The sequence below is a fragment of the Leptidea sinapis genome, chromosome 1 (assembly GCF_905404315.1).
Source record: "Leptidea sinapis chromosome 1, ilLepSina1.1, whole genome shotgun sequence".
NCBI classification, from domain to species: Eukaryota; Metazoa; Arthropoda; class Insecta; order Lepidoptera; family Pieridae; genus Leptidea; species Leptidea sinapis.
The window spans coordinates 2,953,479-2,973,461 of record NC_066265.1 but is presented as its reverse complement, the minus strand read 5'-3'; the positions used below and the strand labels follow the sequence as shown (position 1 = coordinate 2,973,461).

The window sequence follows — 19,983 nt, the reverse complement described above, 5'->3', positions numbered from 1 at the left end:
TATCTCCGGCCTTTATGTTGGAGGTATGCATTAGGCTTTAAGGTCTTGAATTTGTTAACAATGCCTGAACAACGGCTTTAACTTTATTATGAAAGTGTATATGTTGCGTCTACAGCAAAGTCAACGGTTTAGGTTGAGAGCCGGGGCAGCGAATATGCGCCCGCGCCGTCAGTCAATGTCAGTCGTTTTACTATCTAATAAATTAATCGGTTAGTAATAAAGACATTCTCATTCATATAGACAAATCACCTCATATATAAACAAAACCAAAACATGGAACATGCCAGAAATTTCCCCATAATAAGCTTCGACATTTGCTTGCCGCGTTTCCAGTTGCTTAAAATGTACTTGGTCAATAAGCAGCAATTCAATAAAACATGAATCCGATTCAGACAGTCACAGTTGACACACGACTAGGGCGTAAAGCGTGCTTACATTGTCTTAAAGCACACTATTGTAGTTTCGCTGTCAGACTGTGAATAGTCCTTATATGTGTATAGAACGTCATTTAATTGAATATCCCTAACAAAAATCACGCGATACAACCCCAGAATAATACATTCATTTGTATATGTATTTGTACTTTATACATTGTGTTCTGTTACAGCATTACCGGGGTAGCATGAAGTCGTTAAACACGGGGATAGTAACCCTGCTGAACTACGGCAAACACGTTCCACCTGCTGTCTCGCACGTCACGCTCGCACACGAAATTGGTCACAATTTTGGATCACCGGTACGATATACGACTCATTATGTCACATGGTTATGATTTGTAAAGAGGCTTTAGTACAGTTCAAGTGAAGCCCTGCTTCAATGCCACCCATTGTCAACTGCGCCTTCAACAAAGAGACTGCCCTTTTTTTGCCTTAGGGTTTTGGAATGTGTTTAACCCGGAGTGTTGCTCCAGAGTTTATGTGAGTTTTACACTATTGTGAACATGATGTATCAAGGGTTGATTTAACAAGACTCCGTGGAACGGACACCAAATTTTTATTTATGGCGAAGGAGGACAAACGAGCGTATGGGTCAGCTGGTATTATGCGGTAAATTCTCTTGCAATACCAGAGGAATCACAGGAGCGCTGCCGGCCTTTAAGGAAGGTGTACGCGATTTTTTTGAAGGTACCCATGTCGTATCGTCCCGGAAGACCGCACAAGAAAGCTCACTCCACAGATTTCTAGTACGTGGAAGAAAGGGTAAGATAAAGTAAGTGGAACATAAGGGTTCACGGTCAAATTTAGTGCTTTCAACACCAATTCTCGCAAGTTCGTAAGCGCATTGCTTGCCTTCGATCCCTGCATTCCTGGAACCCATAAGTGCAATTCTGTTTATTCCTCCCAGAGTATTCAGACTATATTCCTTCAGCTGTCTACAAGTCTTGAGACTATTCTGTTTGAGTCTATAGCGTACAGAGCCGCCCGACTATCTGTGTGGATGTAAACTCCGCTTCTTAGGTAGAGATTGGCATCTTTATCGGCTAATCTTTTCAAACTTTTCACTGCTGTCCATAAGACATGGAGTAAACAGAATAAATATTGATTTTTTTTTACATAAAATTGAAGGAAAAATAATAAGAGCTTTATATTGTAAAACTCTTTATTTAAACTCATTTATTTCATAATTTACGGGATTATCAAAGTTTATAATTTACTATTTTTATAATCTTGGCTATTTTATATAATACTACCTATTCCAACAGCTTCGTCAGCGTGGTCTAAAATAGGTATATCTTTTTCGGCATGCCACATGTATAGAGTAGGTATACAAAATTTCACACCATTTCGATCTATGGTTAAAAAGATAAAAAAACTGCTACCCGAGCGCCACCTACCGGCACTGACATAACTAAATTCAAAAAAATTCAAAATTCAAAAACACTTTATTCATGTAGGTCACAAAAATGACACTTATGAATGTCAAAAAATATATATAAATATTGTTTCTTATTGAATTTACCGCTACTTCGTAAAGGGTTGAGCTAATGAGAAGAAGTAGCAAGAAACTCATTGCCACTCTTTTAAGTCAAGATTTACATTTTAATTGTTTTACAAATCATTTCAATTACAATATATGCAAAGTGACGCAACAAAAATACTCAAAAGTCAAAAACTGAAAGGCTTACATGAGTAAGTCAAAAAAAGTAAATTAATACTTATAAACACAAGAGTTATTGAGTATAGTAGATGCATCAATCCACACATACCGTGAATAAATAGAGGCATTATGTGAGCATTTCATAAAATAAAATATATAATAACTTTAACTTTAAAGGAAATAATAATAATAAAAAAAACACATCAAGCAGACCTCCCGGTAACAAGATCATCCAGCCCCCACGAGTAGCACCCTTTCACGAGCATGACGCATGGGCCAGCCATCGCCTGCCTCGACCATATTTTAGGGAAGGGAACGACCCGCCTCACGTCGCCGCCACAAGCATAGGCATTTAAGCGAGCATGACGATACCTGCCACGAGAAATCTACTACTACTATACTCTACTAATCTTATATGTGTAAAAAATTTCATTTTAATTGGGCTAACGGTTCTCAATTTTTAGGTCAACAGACACATGCATTCTCTTTTTATAAATATAGATACAATAATTTAATGAATACATTTTTATGATTTTTCATTTGTTTATATCCAATAGATTTACAAAAATAAAAAAAAACGATATTCAATCATATACCTGAATAAATTATAGATAGCCAAACTTACGAGCTCAAATTCATAGTTTAAACTTGGTCTTCAACGGAAATCAGAAGTCTTGGTTATCAACCGAAATCAGAAGTTAAAGTCTTCAATTAACATAAATCAAATACCAAGCTATAACTGAAATCAGATATCTTATTTCCGTTGTCAACTGAAATCAGAAGTTTTGTTCTAGAATTCAACTGAAATCACAAGTCTTATCTTGGTATTCAAAAGAAATCACAAGTCTTATCTTGGTATTCAAAAGAAGTCAGAAGTCTTGTATTTAACTTTTTTTTTCCGTTATTTAGACGTGCGATCAGTCCTCAAGACTATAATCAGGTGTTGCATGAGGTTGAGGTTTGCGAAGGTAGAGCCACTGCCCCATCTCCCCTTAGTTAGGTAGCACATTGGCTCTCTTGAGTCTTCTCATCAGATTTTGCTGCAAGAGCATACTGGATAGCGGGTTTAGGTGAGTTGTCAATCGGGTCTTACAGTTGATTGAGTATGGATTTCCGGGTTTCGAGCGTACCAAGGCGCCGATGAAAGTACCCTTAGTATACTGTTTTGAGCTCTCTGTAGGCACATCATGTTGGATTTGCTGGCTGTCGACCACAGTTGGATTCCATATGTCCAGATCGGTTTTATTATGGAGCAATATAACCTAAGTTTGTTAGATAGGGATAAGGCAGACTGTCTACCGAGAAGCCAGAGTAGGTTTTTGAATCTAAGGTTGATTTCGTTGCGCTTTGTTTTTTTTGGTCTTTCCATACCATCCTACGGTCCAGATAAAATCGGAGGTATTTAACGCAGGTTGATCGCGGCAGAGTGTCAGAGCCTAGATTGACCGGTGGACAAGTTTTCCATCTTAGGGTAAATGTGATATGGTGAGACTTCGGGGCGCTTGCTTTTATGCGCCACTTGGTCAGCCAAGCATTAGTGGCATCGAGCTGAGTTTGTAAATGCCTGGTCGCTTCATTGGGGTCAATGTTACAACTGAGGAATGCCGCATCATCGGCAAAGGTTGTGCAATATGTTGTAGAGGACTGTATGCTGGACCAAGTACGGAGCCTTGGGGTACTCCGGCCCTTCAGCTAAAAAGGGAAAATCTTGCATCACGGAGCTTTACTTGACTTTCTTTCACTAAGATAAGACTCCATCAGTAGGTAGTAGGAGTGTGGAATTTGGAATTTGGTGGTATTTAACTGAATTGAAAGTCTTGTCTTGGTATTGAAGCGAAATGAGAAGTCTTATCTTGTACTCAACGCATTAATGTATTTTTACAGCATGACCCTGAAGTGTGCACCCCTTTTGGCGAAGACGGCAACTATATCATGTTCGCCCGAGCAACCAGCGGCGACCGCAAGAACAATAATAAATTCTCGCCATGTTCACTGCGCGCCATAGACCCCGTACTCAACAACAAAGCACGCTCTTCTAAGGGATGTTTCACAGGTAAAATGCTCTTCCTTTTTAAAAGGCAGTTATTATCTCAAAATTGATTCCTTTAGAATTCTTTTTGATGTTAGTTCAAACACTACCATCGCTTCGGAAACAAAAAGGCGCTCTGAGGGAGAAGATAGAAAAATATACAACAACATTGGTTACTTAACCATAAATTAATAAGTCGTAGGATTGCTAGGTTTGAACTTCATTTTGTATAGATAAATATCCGCCTTCATCCAACCTATTCCGGCGATCTTGACCAGATCATTGGTCAATCTTGTGGAAGGCCTACCAACATTGGTTAGCTTTTAAAAAAGTAAAGTATATAATAGAAATAATAGTTAATAATAAAATTCTTTATATAACTAACAAAATATGCGTGTCTGCATTAGTACATACTCCAAAAGGATAATGCGGACAACGGAAATAATTGTGCTTGCATATGCCGATCATGATTCCGTAGACTGTCCATAGCACGCCTCCATCGGTTACGATCGGCCCGGTGCAGTGCTACGTTGACAGGGACATCCAGATGTCTGTATATCTGATCCGACCATCTCTTCGGACTTCGGCCTCTCGGTTTTTTCCGCTCTACCTTCCCCGTCACCATCAGTCTTTCGAGGCTATCTGTGTTCGTTTCTGCGAGCAATATGCCCGAATTTCAGGATCACTGTAGGCAAATCTGAGACAATGCCCTTTTATACTTATAATGAAATGGACTCACAAGTGTTCAATGTTTTTACAGAACCGCAGCCAGCTATTTGCGGGAACGGCGTGGTGGAGGAGGGGGAGGAGTGTGACTGCGGTTGGGCCTCCGAGTGCACCGATGTGTGCTGTCGACCGCAGGCCGTCCGGCCACATTACAAGCCGTGCACGCTCACCGAGCACAGCGTCTGTAGTCCTAGTCAGGTAGGCTGATATACATTATTTTCCACCAGGCGCCTTTTTTGTTATAAATGTGGTTGAAGATGCAGAGGAACCCACATTTGTACGCAACGCCAATGAAACAAGCCGATCGGGATTGTCGATGATTCGAGCCGCTATTCGTTGTATGCGGTCAAATGGAAGAAGCTGGTACTGGGAAGCGCCCGTCTATAGGTGAGAAGAGTACTCGATGTCAGGCCAATTTTCACGGCATATGGCAAGCGGTAGCTTGTAGCGAAGTACTATCTGCATTTCTTACTAAACGCACCAAGTTTTTTAGAGGCCAGTTTGGCCTTATCTTAATAAGAAGAATAGAATAGAATTGAGCTAAATGAACACTCTTTGTTCATTTTGATTTTGATTGGAATCGTGTGACGTCACCAGGGTCCGTGCTGCACGGCGTCGTGCACGCTCAAGTTCGGCGACAAGTGCCGCTCGGACAACGGGTGTCGAGACGCGGCGCACTGCGACGGGAAACGTGCTGCATGCCCGACCAGTCGCCACAAGCCCAACCGCACCCGCTGTGACAAGGAACTCGTCTGCTTCATGGGAGTAAGTATCTTTAGTCCTGGCACCCCGACAATTCTATATACTTATTATATATAGCGTTATGGCAAGCGTCTTGATGGAATTACGCTGGTGACTTGGGCCCGGGGAAGGGCGCTGGTGTGGGACGGTACTTGCATCGATACTCTGGCTCCTTCTCATGTCCAAGTTACGTCGACGTCGACGACAGCAAGCGTCGCAAAAATGGTTGTCTCAGTGAGTCATACATCATTGTGCCGTTTGATGTCGAGAGTTTAAAATACTATCTTCGCGCCTCTATAAGGCTACTGGAAACCCAAGCGCTGGCAGCTATTTCGGTCAACGGATCAGCCTTGCTATCCAACGCGGTAATGCTGCCAGTATTCTTGGTACGCTGCCACGAAATGATAGTTTTTATTTTATGTAGTCATAGTATTGTAAACATAGTTATAAGATTTGTTTTGTTTGAATAATAAGTACAATTTAAATTTAGCTTTATTATAATATTATATCTCTAGAGCTGGGTGTGGATATAGTTTCGCCTCGTGTGATAATAGTATCACATACGTGTTTTACTAACCTAATTATCAACAGTTGCATACAAGACTTCATCTACGCCCATAATATGAATCCTCTATTGAAGGTTCTGAAACAGTTAGCTTACTCCTAACATTAAAAAAGCCAGTCCTAGTAACCATTTTATCATCCAAACGAGTGTTGTAATTCATTACAATACTTGTTTGGATAATGGATAATATGACATTGGGTGTTTTAATGTTGGTAATAACCTAACTGTTTTAGAATCTTTAATACAGGAATTAAAGCAGGGGTGTAGATAAAATATTAAACTACATATTAATAATATTATTCAATTATGTGTCTTTACATGAATCATAAGTTAACAAGTAGGTAAGGGAGGCGGACGTAACTGCCTGGTGCAGTGTCCTTTGATGCCACACAGAATTGGTGAATAGGGTGAACGTGATAGCTATGAACTATCACCAGTCACCACATACTTATATAGCACCAGTGGGAGGCTCCTTTGCACAGGATTACGGTTAGATTATGGGTACCACAATGGCGCCTATTTCGCCCGTGAAGCAGTAATGTGTAAGCATTACTGTGTTTCAGTCTGAAGGGCGCCGTAGCTAGTAAAATTACTGGGCAAATGAGACTTAACATCTTATGTCTCAAGGTGACGAGCGCAGTTGTAGCTGCCGTTGTGCCGCTCAGAATTTCTAGGGTTTTTCAAGAATCCTAAGCGGCACTGCATTGTAATGGGCAGGGAGTATCATTTACCATCAGCTGAACATCCTGCTCGTCTCGTCCCTTATTTTCATTAAAAAAAAGATAAGATCTTATTGGTGCTCTTTGGTTTTTCTCACCCAGGAGTGTACTGGTTCGATCTGCCTGGCGTACGGGCTGGAGTCTTGCCAGTGCGCGGCGAGGGCGGATGACCCACGTGCGGCCTGTGAGCTGTGCTGCCGTCGTCCTGGGGCGCCCTGTCTATCGTCCTTCCACTGGAACACGCCCCCCTACGACGTCCCCGACATGTATGCCAAGCCTGGCACGCCTTGCAACGACTATAACGGGTAATATACCATTTAAGTGAGGCTTACACTGAGTTATAAGCTGCCGCAGATGCGCGCTATGTTCAACCAGGGCCCTTAATAATTAGCGACCACGTCTGCGTTCCGTATGTCATCACTGGCAACACACACTGGTTAAAAACCTTTGTTAAGTATCAAGCTCCAGTTGTGGCTTCTGGTGGTCTTGAATTAAAACACCTTGTTTCTCAAAAGGACTGTATTATGTAATATAACATGGGAGTAAGTATGTGAGACGACAGGAACAACCTTCGTCTTCAGACACTGTGGTATTTGGGACGAGAAGATTTTAGGGAGGTTCCCGAACGCTGCCAATCCGAGTTGGATCGTCGATTGACCTCTTTCCCGAAATTGGACCTGTATATATGTACTTAAGGTTATAATATTATAATATCTGGACGACCGAGCCTTGATCTGATTTTTAAGAATGTACAAAACTTGAACAAAAAAAAAACTAATAGTACATCTGGATTCGAACCGGGGTCTTCTGCTTTCCGGGTCACCCAATGTCCCATCTGAGCTGTTATAGTATTGTATAATTGGCGAAATTTACCTGTATTTAAATGTATTCTAATGTTATTCTAACTAGATTTTGAAATCCCTTGTATGGGGACTATATTTTATGGAAATCGTTGGAGCCGTTTCCGAGATCCAGATTATATATATACAAGAATTGCTCGTTTAAATATATAAGATATATGAATCAGGTACTGCGACGTGTTCCAACGCTGTCGGGAGGTGGACCCATCAGGTCCGCTGGCCACTCTCCGGAGGCTGCTGCTGTCCGACGAGAGCATCGCAGGGTTCAAGCGCTGGGTGCTGCGGCACTGGTACGCGGTCCTCCTCATACTGCTCGCCGTTATTGCTCTCCTGGTATGTTCCCCACGTGTATTTTGATGATAACCCATATAGCCCAGTGGTTAGTGACACTGTCTATTAAGCTAGAGGTCCCGGATTCGAATCCCGGTAGGAGCAAACATTTATACTATGAATATGGATGTTTGTTTCCGAGTCATGGATGTTTATATGTATTTATGTTTGTTTAAGTAAGTATATCGTATTAAATATATCGTTGTCTTGCAACCTATAGCACAGGATTTGCCTAGTTTGGGCTAAAGATAATATGTGTCAATGTTATTTTAAATTTAAAACTATCCGAAATTTTTGTAACTGGACGATTTTTATCATTTAATATCTTATTTTTGCAACTATGTATATATTACTTGTTTTCCTTTGTGGATTAAATTTATTTTTAAAGTACCTATTAAATATTTCACATAGAAGTCGAAGTTAGGTGAAGAAGCGTAAATTATTTTGTACAATCGCCCACTATTACCCATCGTATCCATTACATTATGGTTTTGATATGCTTATATAAAGAAGTATATGCTTCCAGCGTACTAATTAATTATATATTTCAGCAGACTTCTCATCCTTTTTTAGAAGAAAAGTGAGAATTTTAAAACCTCTCGCGTTCCGTGCGAGCGCTCTTCCATTGAGCCAAAGTAAAGTAAAATAGAACCTATAGTTGAAACCACAACCTGAGAGTTGAACAAAACATACAAAACGGTTGGCTCGGAAGAAGAGCACTCGCACGGAACGCGAGAGGTCGCGGGTTCGAGTCCCGGATTCTTTTAAAAAATTTTGTTTTTAATTTTAATTTGTGTTGTTAATCCTAGAAGTCTGGGTCATAACTGATAATGTAAAGTGAAAACTTAAATTTTTTTTTTGGAAAAGGAGGACAAACGAGCGTATGAGTCACCTGGTGTTAAGTGATCACCGACGCCCGCATTCTCTTGCAACAACAGAGGAATCACAGATTGTTTAGAAAAGTGAAAACTTATCATTAGTCGAATTAAATCACTTAAAGAAAATTTATATTTTTTTATTTTTTACGTTATAAAAGTGTTCATATTAATTTAATTTCTGTTTTGTTCTACAGCAGTGTTGCAGAGTTTTAGACTCTGCTATTGAAATCGAAACGATTAATTAAATATAAGTTACAAAGGTATCATTTTAATTTTAAATTCGCTTGAGAAACGTATGCTACCGTCATAGATACTTACTCATAATTAATTTGAATATTCTTCATTTCATCTATACAAACATAATAAAATAGTACCAAACGAAAAACATTACAATGGGTGTGGCGCTACAATGGTGACATTAAAGAGATATATTAGATAGAGCTACTTAACCGTAATCATAAAAATAAAAAAATCACCTAAATTAAAAAAATCAATAATATTATTTCGGAACATCCTGTAAGGAATCTAGTAGCCGCGAGCTAGCGTAGTCACTGACACCTACTTATTCCACGCCGCGCCGTAGCCGTCACAACTCGTAGGTGAATAGCGCCCAAGTAAGCATAGATAATACAGTTTATGCTAGAGATAGATGTGCAACTCATGTTTTTATTTTGTAAAATCAGTGTACCCAGGCCAAGAGATGGCGCTGCGTTATTTTTACGCTCTTAGCGTACCGTCGCTAGATGGCGCTAATTATGTTCATAGTTTTTACTCTTTACTATTGTTGTAGACCGTATTGAATGCATATTGATGTTTTTATTGTGTGGGTGAATATTATTATTCGTTAATTAAGTTCAGCAGTTACCTTTAAATAAGGAGAGCAATTCAATGATTACAACACGATAGTCAAGTCTTTAACAAGTAAGTTAAGCCCCGCAAAAAAAAAATTTTTTTCTATTTTTGAATTTTCAATATCGCATATCCTTAGTTCGTAGTTTGTTCTTAATGGTTCGCTATAAATAATTGTTTGTTCTTTTGTTGTTTATTTAAAAACAATTAATTAAAAATGGGGGGAAACGCCTACTATTTGGTTCTGGCACTCGCCGGCCGCTGCCGCGGCACGCTATGCTCCGCTCGTGCGTTGTTTTAACTGTTCTAACATAACCTAACCTAACCAATTTTAATGAATTGCAAATTTAAAAAAAAAATCGAGAACAAACAAATGTTTATAGAGAACAATCAAGAACAAATGGCGAACTAACGATGTAATAAAAAAAAATAAAAAATCTGGGGGGCTAACTTTCTTGAGCTATCACTAGCTCCATCCATCCATCTATCATGTATGTTAAATTATCGCCATCGTGGTGAAGTTGCAGCGTACCTAATAGAATAGGTGGCAGCACTTTCAATTCAAATTTTTTTCATGTGCCAATGTAGGGAAGTTGCACCCCCCTGCAAGTAAGGGTGATTAAATATTATACCTATTGTGCAACCCGTGCGTCAAGTTGTCGATTGCCCACGATAGGGAAGTTGATCATTCGCTTGAGTGGGAAATGTCGCACAAGTTGCACATACTATTTTGTATCACAAATGCGACGATTTATGTATTATTTCCGACTCCATATTCGTTTTTAAACTTTTGTTACTTAAATATAATTTTATTCAGGTCAAATTTAAAATACAGAGATGGTTACACACACACACACCTATGCAGACATTAAAGCTATTCTTAAAGTGATAGCTGAGCATTCATATAATGTTAATACTTTGTAACATGATTAATCAGATACTCACACTCAGTCACACTCAGTCACACCCCCACACACATACAGAGTGCACTTTTTGACCTTTCGGTTCATATTGTTAACCATAGAATGTAAATTGGTTGCCTACAGGACAGGCTACGCCTAGTGTAGGGACCAAATATGATGTAATATTATGTGATAAAGTGTCTGTATATAATAAATAAAAAAAATATTAAATTAAACTGTCAGACGCATCAACCTCAATTCAGTTTTGATATTTCGATTGTATTTTTTTTTTGTTATTATTTTATTTATTTTGGTAATTTTATCTAAATACGCGTGCCAAGTATAATTTTCGTGCTATAAGTAAACTTTTCGCACTAAACCAACAGTTTTATTTACGAAAAAACTCACGCGTGATTTTAAAATAGCCAAACGGCTTTTTTCCAACCGCAACAGCGAGTGCCAAGATACTACTTTAGCCGCATGAGTAATGCAAAAGTTATTTTCTAAATGTATAATTTCATTGTTTGAAAATTTCAAACTTCCTACATGTCAATTATTTATTTTAATTTATTTTTTAAGGTTAAGTAGCTCTTCCCGTGCGTTCATTTAATGTCGCCAGCAATGTATGTCTCTGTATATGTCCGGGCCGAACGCAAAAACATATTATAGATTACTACTGTCACGCTAGATGGAGGTATAGTATTTTTGCTGTTTTTTAGCCCCGGCGCAGATGACGTCGCGGGCAACAGCTAGTTCAAAATATAGTCAAGTACATGTTGATGTTTTTGAATTTTGTTCTAATTATATCTATGTCATTATGTTAATGCTCGATCTCATGTCATATATTCTTGATCAAATTTTTGAAGTAAATAGTAGTTTATCTAACTATCTTCGATATATCGCTGTTGCTATGTAAGCTAGTCAACGGTGTAGGAAATATGAAACAATAAACATGATTTATATACAAGTTTATTTTTTATGAAAATAAGGGACGAGACGAGCAGGAAGGTCAGCTGATGGTAATTAATACGCCCTGGCCATTACAGTGCCGCTCAGGATTCTTGATAAACGCAAAAAATTCTGAGCGGCTCTACAATTGCGCTCGTCACCTTGAGACGTAACATGTTAAGTCTCATTTGCCCAGTAATTTCGCTAGCTACGGCGCCCTTCAGACCGAAACACAGTAATGTTTACAGATAACTGCTTCACGGCAGAAATAGGCGCCATTGTGGTACCCATAATCTAGCCGGCATCCTGTGCAAAGGAGCCTCCCACTGGTAAATGGCCTTCCTGCATTTTATGAAATTTTAAAGGTGCCTCGGATGTACTCATTCCGAATTTTGTCTGACCAAGTAACACCAGACCGATTCGCAAGCTGTGTAATAGTGCTTGTATGCCCTCAAATATAATTAGCGTATTTTTAAATTATATCACAGCTACCGTACAGAATAAAGAAGAATAGTTCACGGAAGAAATAGGCGCCCATAAGATTGTGGGTACATAGATATGCTAGATAGCCGACAACCTGTGCAAAGGAGTCTCCCGCTGGTTGTTTACGAAACTGCTGGGCATGTGAAGTGCGAGATACCTCTAAGCAGGTACCTTATGATTGTTCCTAAGGTGTTGTCCAAAGCTGAGTATATGTTTTCAGGTGGCCAGCACGCGCCTGTTCGGTCGCCACTCCAAGAAGATCAAGTCCGTCACAATCATCCACTCGTCCACCACAGAAACCGTCCGGCTGCCTGACGGCCCCGACCAGATGATCGTTCACACCGCTGTCAGGTTTGTTCAAGTCCTTTCAGATCACCCACGGTTTGGAAACAGAATATAAATATACTAGCGATATATTTGCTGATCTAATAATTGTCCAATTAGACCGCGAGTTGCTCGCAGTCTGGGCCTGGGGAAAGAGCGGGAGCAATTCCCCGCCCCCGTAATATAATGCCATACGACATAAAGCTATGAAAATAGCTAAAATAGACAATTCTTACACCTAAAAATACTGCATTATCGTAAATTTTCAACTCTGTGTCATTAACATTTACTTTTGTGTGTACCTGCCTTAATTTTGGCAACGTAAATAATAAATTATTCACATTGAACCATTTTGATACTCCTAAAAATGCGTTATTAATTTGATCACACTAAGAGACCCCGCAAACTGCAGACTTTTGATCAGCCGATAGTTTGGTTGGTTTCTTAATCAGTATGAGAGTGCGCATATTATAACGATTCGGTATTGGCCGACAAAAAAGTTTGATGGGCTACACGATTGCCTTCAAACTGAACCGTCAGCAAACTATCGGCCGACTGTTAAATCAGTACAGCGCTCTTCTAGGCGCGCACACCACCGATTGTTTAGTCGGCCAGACTCATCAATAGCCGATTTAAAACTAATAGCGAATCGTCCCTAAAACTGTCGGCCGATAGTTGTCTAGTGTGCGCACTCATCACAGACCTAACTGTTTAGTCGGGCCAGTGTGCGCACTTAACAGCCGAACTCAACCAAACCATCGGCCGATCGAAAGTCTGCAGTTTGCGGGGTCTCTTATCTTACTGACGCTTGATTCTAAATAACAAAAATGTGTCATCGGCAATCAAGACTATGTGATACTTGTTATTTATAAAAAATTCCAGATCGTTAATATATACCAGAAACAAGAAATGTCCCAGTATTGAGCCTTGAGGCACGCCTATTGACACCAAAGAAGCTCAAAAAGCAATGCTCTGAATTGCTTTCCATTTATATTTACGAATTGGATTCTTCCATGGAAATATGAAGTTAACAGTTTAAACGAGACTCCCTGTAGACCGTGATGATATAATTTATTAATAAGAATTAGTTTTATAAGGATCAGTTACACTGCCAGATTTAAAAAGCTTTAAGATTTAGCTGTTATAGTTAAGGTATTAGACAAATTTAACGTTATCAGTAACGCTGACATTAACATAGACTGCGAAAGGTGTTGCAACCACGTATTCCTAGGCATAGTTAAAGTAAAAAAGTGGAATATCAAGTCAATATTTAATATTTATTTCACGCTTTTGAAAGGTCGCTATTTAGCTATTTAACATTAACAATAGCTTTAAACGGCGAAGATTGGACGGTTACGATTACCAGTTAAAGTTATGACGTCATCTAAAATTTATCAAATGGTGCAATTTACTTTTTTTGCTTAACCGGTACTATAACATGTTTTTTAATAAGTTAGTTGGTGCAATCTAGCATAAGCATGCCACCCATCATATTTTATTCTTAATGATGTTCTGTATGTTCATAAGCACATTGAGGAACTCGGTTAAGTCGAGTTAGTAAGTCTTTTGTGGGGCGATGTATATGTTTTTACAACAAGATCCCAGAAAATGTTCAAAACAAAAGTATTACGATATTCAAAAGAATTGTTGAAAAACATTTGTGTGGTTCCACAGATTGAGAATGGATCGACCGCCCTCAGGCTATTAATAACTAAGTTTAATAATTGTACAATATTACTTTGTAAACATATTTCTATGATGAAAAAAGAAGCCCGCTGAGTTTGTTGCGCCCATTTTTGACTTTCAAAAGTGTTGTCACATCCTATTAAAATAAAAATATTTCAATTTGAATTTGAATAAGGAGCTAATTGCAAGCGTGGCTGACTGTTTACGACTTATCAATCGAAATCGGTTTTCTATAATCTGTATCTCCGTTAGAGATGTTCCAACTTCAACAATTTGTTAGTATATACGCTAGTACATAGTTTCTCAACATTATTTTGCTCACAGCCCTCTTTGAGAATATGTTTTTTTCTAGAGTATTTTCGTGTATTTTTTTGTCTTTTTAGACAATATTTTTTAATCTATCCACGCCCCATCTGCGCCATCTCAATGCCCCCTAATTTTCTCTGGGTCTTCTACTAACCCCCTGAAAGTCTCAAACGCCCACAAGGGGGCGTTATCGCCCACGTTAAGAACCTATACGCTAGTATATTGTAAGTGTTGGATAAATGTTTTAGGTCTAAGCTTCCTTTGAAGAAGAAAGTAGCGCTGCGAACTCGGTCGTATCGCAGCAAGAAGGAACAGTCGAACAAACACGGGGATAAGGCGTCTCCCTCACACACCACCAAGAATGGAAAGAAGAGGGTGAGTAACTGACTTATTAAAACTAATTGGGTTTAATTAATAATAAGATTAAGGATTAGATTAATAAATACAAAAATAAAAAAAAATAAAAAAAACACCACTCGGACGTTTTTGACGACCTTTTAATAGGCGTTTCGGAGTCTTGTTGTAAGTCAATGTTATACACAAAAATTTATTTTTATTGTTTCCATACAAATTCATCGTTAAAACTTATATTTTAGTGTAAGAAGCACAATAATTTTTGAAATTATAAGATTTAGTTTAATTCTAAAAAAAAAAAATATAATAAAGGTATTTTTATACATACATTATTCTATCAGAATAATCCTTTTATCAGGCACTTTTTTTTTAAATTGCGCAATATGACAGGATAATAATATAAATAATAATTAAACCTTAGATTAAGGATTGGTCTCCGCTGCGCTCCAACTAGATGCGGAACTACCTAAGAACAATAACTTTTTAGTTACGGCATAGATGCTTGTGTGCGTGGCATCATGACACTCAATGGCATCTTTAAAATTTTGTAACATACGCTTCGTGTTATTTTACATTGAAATTAATAAAATACAAAATACCTATTGATATGTGATCCCAGTGTCTTTCTTATTTCTTGTATTTATTTTTACAAAGTTTTACTACGCAACCCGGCATTTTAGCTTCAATTATTAGAAAAGTTTTAGAGAACATGTGGCACGTCAATGTCACACATTGTTCGAGACTGGCTCGAGTACCCCCACTTGGGCATAGTATTAGTCGCCGCACTTTGCGACGCCTGCGGTATGTAGTTGGAGTGCAGCGGAGACCAATCCTTAATCGAAGCTTTAATTATTATTTATATTATTATGGTGTCAGGCCCCCAATAACCTTTTAAAAGTTCGTCAAAAATGTCCGATAGGTGTTGTATATATGTATACATTAACATACACAGATAATAGACCAGAGTCGATAATTTTTGAAACCAAAAAAAATAATAGTAGTATGAAACCCATTGGAAAAGGACGAGAATATAAAAAAAATGAAAGGAAAGATGAATTACGGGCGATCTGAGGACGGGATGTGGAAAAGGGGGGGTGTTTTTAGGTAAACGGTTTATCTCGATTCCCGGCAAAACCACAAGTCCTATGGCAAAAAGTTGAATGGCAAAGTTGTAGGTAATAAAAAGATCTACAACTTTGGTTTTCACTTTTTTTTCACATAACCTCAAAGTTTATGTGAAAAGTTCAAAAAACCAAGGTTTGGTTTTTTATTTCTATCTTTTACAAAAATAAAAAATTTCTCGAAATATTGTAAAAAGTTACCTTTTTACCCTTTTATTTTGACTCAAATATCGGAAAAGAACCCTTATTTTCAATCGAAAATTCACCCGTCAAAATATCAGCTTTTTTCAAAAGTTTGTGTGCTTTCTATTCGTTGAAATCTCTACTTTCCGATGGTGTAAAAAATATACATTACAATGGTAAATGTTCGGAAAATTTAAGCCCATCAAAAGGCATTTCACAAAGAATTAATACCTGTTATTTCGTACCAGCAATAATATGGGTCACTGAACGGTTTGTCATTGCGTGGCGTTGTATTCAAAGCGCGTTCAAATCATAACTGAACGAAAACTCTGCCTAATAGACGCGTTTTGCTTCAAACAATTCTTAATTCTTATTCTTCTAGCTTTTTACTGTACGTGAATAATGTATAAATGAAAACTATTTCAAGGCGACGCTAAAAACTATTTATTTCGAGGCGATTGCGTCTACTAAGTATTTTCAAAACTTTTTATAAAAAAAAAAAAAAACGCTTGAATAGCGCGCCGTAAAATTACAATTTTATAATAATGTATTCAGGGTTTGTTCAACATCGATATACCTAGCCAGAAGTTACTATAAAAGTTTTAATAAATGGAGCAAAATTTACTAAACTTTAATATATGTATGTATGTAGTATATATAGTAGATTTAAATTAGGGGCATCTATTTGATTTTATTTATTTAAACAGTAGTATTTTCTTTGACTTACGCGAGTGTTTCATATTTAAATAGAATACTTTTTAAAATGGCGCTAAACTTCACAATGACAATTTTGACAAATAACATCTCGACTCCTGTCAAACGCAGTCCCCCTGAAAACGTGCTCTGCAAAGGTCACAAAACTTCGGGTTAGGTAAAATAATAATAAAAATCGAAATTTTACGCAAAATCGTAATGTAGAAATACAGTTACAATTACACACGTTTTATTCGTTCGAAAAGTATTTTATTTAAATAGTACGGTTAATGTTTATACTTATTAACTTGATTTTTTGAACAAACAGTTATTAAAATTTTATTTTTCAATTTCAGAAACCAGCGACGCAAGTGATAGAAGACAATGACAAGGTGAACAAGGAAGCAACAGCCGTCGTCACGAACCCGGACGGGAAGTCACCCAAACACGTGATCCTGTCCAAACATAAAGGCAAAGTCACCAAACGTAAAGTCAAAGTTAAGAAAGAGACCATAGACTACAGCTCAATGCAGAAGCATTCCTCCTCGCCGGCGAAGGACACAGAAGCGCTGTCTAAAGTACAGAAATGGCTTCTTACCTTACCACAGCCAGCTGTCATTCCAAAATCAAAATCAATACCCGTAGGCTTAACAGAAAGGAATCACCGACAAACGGCGAAAAGCACAAGAAAAACAAGGCCATCTAAAAGTGCCACAAACCTGTTCTCAGGAGAGAAGGCGAGGCTACAGGTTGTCTTCAAACCCCCCTTCCGATTTAGTGTTAAAATTTGTAAAAGTGATAAAACTAAAGTTGTGTTAGATAAGTCTTCCAAACCTGAAGTGGATAGGAAACGCCATGAATCTTCCCAACTAACTTCAGTGGAAAATGGGAAACTCAATATAAATACTAAATGTAAAGCCATTAAGAGCACAGTAGACAACACAACGAACTCACCCGTAGATATAGCTCAGAATAAAGACGTTCCAGATCACGGATACGAAAATATGCTCCCACGGAGCGCCAGCGATTGTAAATTAGGTAAAGTGATTGAAACCAAACGAAATGGCCATAAGAAAAGTAACTCTGTGGGTCACAAACGCGAAACGACAGAGAGTAGACAGAACTTGATAGCTCAAGACGACCTCGATAATGCGCACGTGTACGAAAACGTTTTAGTGTCGCAAGACGCGTTCGTGCCGAAGAGCTGCAGTATGCCACGGCGGCAGACGTCGGCTCTCATATCCCGACAGAGCAGCTACGGTCACCTGCCTCGAGCGCAGGTTCGCCCGCAACGACACAGTACCAACAATGTCAACAGGTCTCGCAACAACAGCAGTTGCGACATCGAAAACTTCTACAACATTATTGAAACTCTGAGGAGGAACACGAACGAAGCGAGCGAGGGGAATGCTTGCAACACGAACACTAGTAGTTCCTCGGGAAGCAGCCACGAGTTAGTGCCGCGGTGTAAGAGTAGAACACGACAGAACAGTCTAGTCGACAGATCCTCGCAAGCCAAACTGAAGAGGCAGCTGAGTGAAGTGGAGTTGAATTCGAAGGAGAACCTGAAGGGCTTCCAGTTGGTTGTTGGAAAGGAGAGGTTAAAGCGACAGTTGAGCGACAATGAGTTAGCGAGGTCTCGGCTGCAGTTAGCCATGCCGATGTCTGCCGGCGCTGAGCCCAGGCAACCCTTCTGCTGGAACAAACGTGCCAGCTTAGATTGTGAAGCATCCATCCCCGGCACCAAACCCAGCAAACCGCGAACTAACTCCAAACGCACCACGTACACATTTGGCGAACTCAAAAACACTGTCCCGAACTCCACAGACGCACCCGCGACTGACATTAACATTACTCCCGAAGAGTTTCTCAAAATAATCGACAATTAATGTACCGGAAGACGTAGTGTTGGTAGGCCACCCACAAGACAGACGGACGATCTGGTCAAGGTCGCCGGAGTAGATTGGATGAGAACAGCGCAGGACCGATCGTCATGGCCATCACTGGGGGAGTCCTTCTTCCAGCAGTGGACGTCTTCCGGCCGATATGATGATGATGAACATTCCCGTAGAGATAAGTTTTAACGAACAAAATTAAATGTATGTGTATATTAATCCTGTACGTATTGCTGTTGTAAATATTGTAATTTGCTAAATTAAGTCGAAACTGCCACTGAAACAAACCATTGCTGAGTTCAAGCTGGATTTGAGATTTTATTTTACTGTTAGCATTCTTATTACCAATTAATATTGTATTGACTAGCAATGGTCTTGTTTCACTGTATTTACGATCTCTTCAAATGAATCTCTATTTTTTCTACTATGTACCTATTGTACAGATTACTTCATACCCGTGAAAAGTGTTCATTTATGTAGTTTATTTTATTCATATATAAGATTCTTTGCGGATATTCAAACTATTGTTTTCGCCTTTGTGACAGAAAAACAGTTTTGATACTTTATGTAAGTCATAGATCAAAACAGCTTTAAAGCGTATTGTAAAAAAACACGTGGAAAATAACTAGAAATTCCATCAGATGACGTCAGCGGGCGTTTTTGGCTGCAACACAGTTTTGATACTTTATGTAAATCATAGATCAAAACTGCTTTAAAACGTTTTATAAAAAACACGTGGAACATAACTAGAAACTTCGATCAAATGACGTCAGCGGGACGTTGTGACTGTAAAACAGTTTTGACACTTTATGTTAATCGGATCTTATCTCTCAAGTCAATACAATATTATATTCGCAAATTGTGTTATAAAGCAGTGTTCTATCTAAAAATTATTATTTTCCTCCATCATTTCTCAGACTTGTGGTAGGCGTTATTTGGATATTTATATAATGTATTAAACTATAGTATATTAAATGTGCTAAGTACAATAACATTTGCTTATTGATTAAGCTTTCTAATTGATATTATTTTTAATGCCTGTCAATTAAATGTGTCAATCAAATAAATATTTTATGAAATTACAGATTCTTTTAATGCTACGTTTTATTTTGTTACAAGCATTTGTAAAATATTTTTCATAGTCATTCTAATTAATTAATTAAATCAAAAATAAATAAATAGGTTATTAAAAACCGCGTTTTATTTATTGGAAATAACGAATAAAAATAAGTATTACGTTAATTATTAATCCACTTTTTATCATAATGAAATATTTTTATACTAATTAACTACA

The 19,983-nt window shown here is 38.3% G+C and overlaps 1 protein-coding gene across 1 annotated transcript in view; it reads left to right on the top strand.

The window, feature by feature from the left end:
* LOC126968374 (uncharacterized) overlaps positions 1–19,771 on the top strand; it is a 220,972-nt gene extending 201,201 nt beyond the window's left edge. The window contains exons 7-15 of the mRNA XM_050813371.1: positions 608–736; positions 3,982–4,150; positions 4,887–5,050; positions 5,450–5,617; positions 6,980–7,182; positions 7,905–8,070; positions 12,348–12,478; positions 14,692–14,818; positions 17,151–19,771. Of these exons, the coding sequence (XP_050669328.1) occupies positions 608–736; positions 3,982–4,150; positions 4,887–5,050; positions 5,450–5,617; positions 6,980–7,182; positions 7,905–8,070; positions 12,348–12,478; positions 14,692–14,818; positions 17,151–18,683 (2,790 nt within the window). The 3' untranslated portion in view covers positions 18,684–19,771. The remainder of the gene's footprint in view (positions 1–607; positions 737–3,981; positions 4,151–4,886; positions 5,051–5,449; positions 5,618–6,979; positions 7,183–7,904; positions 8,071–12,347; positions 12,479–14,691; positions 14,819–17,150) is intronic.
* The last annotated feature ends 212 nt before the right edge of the window (positions 19,772–19,983 follow it).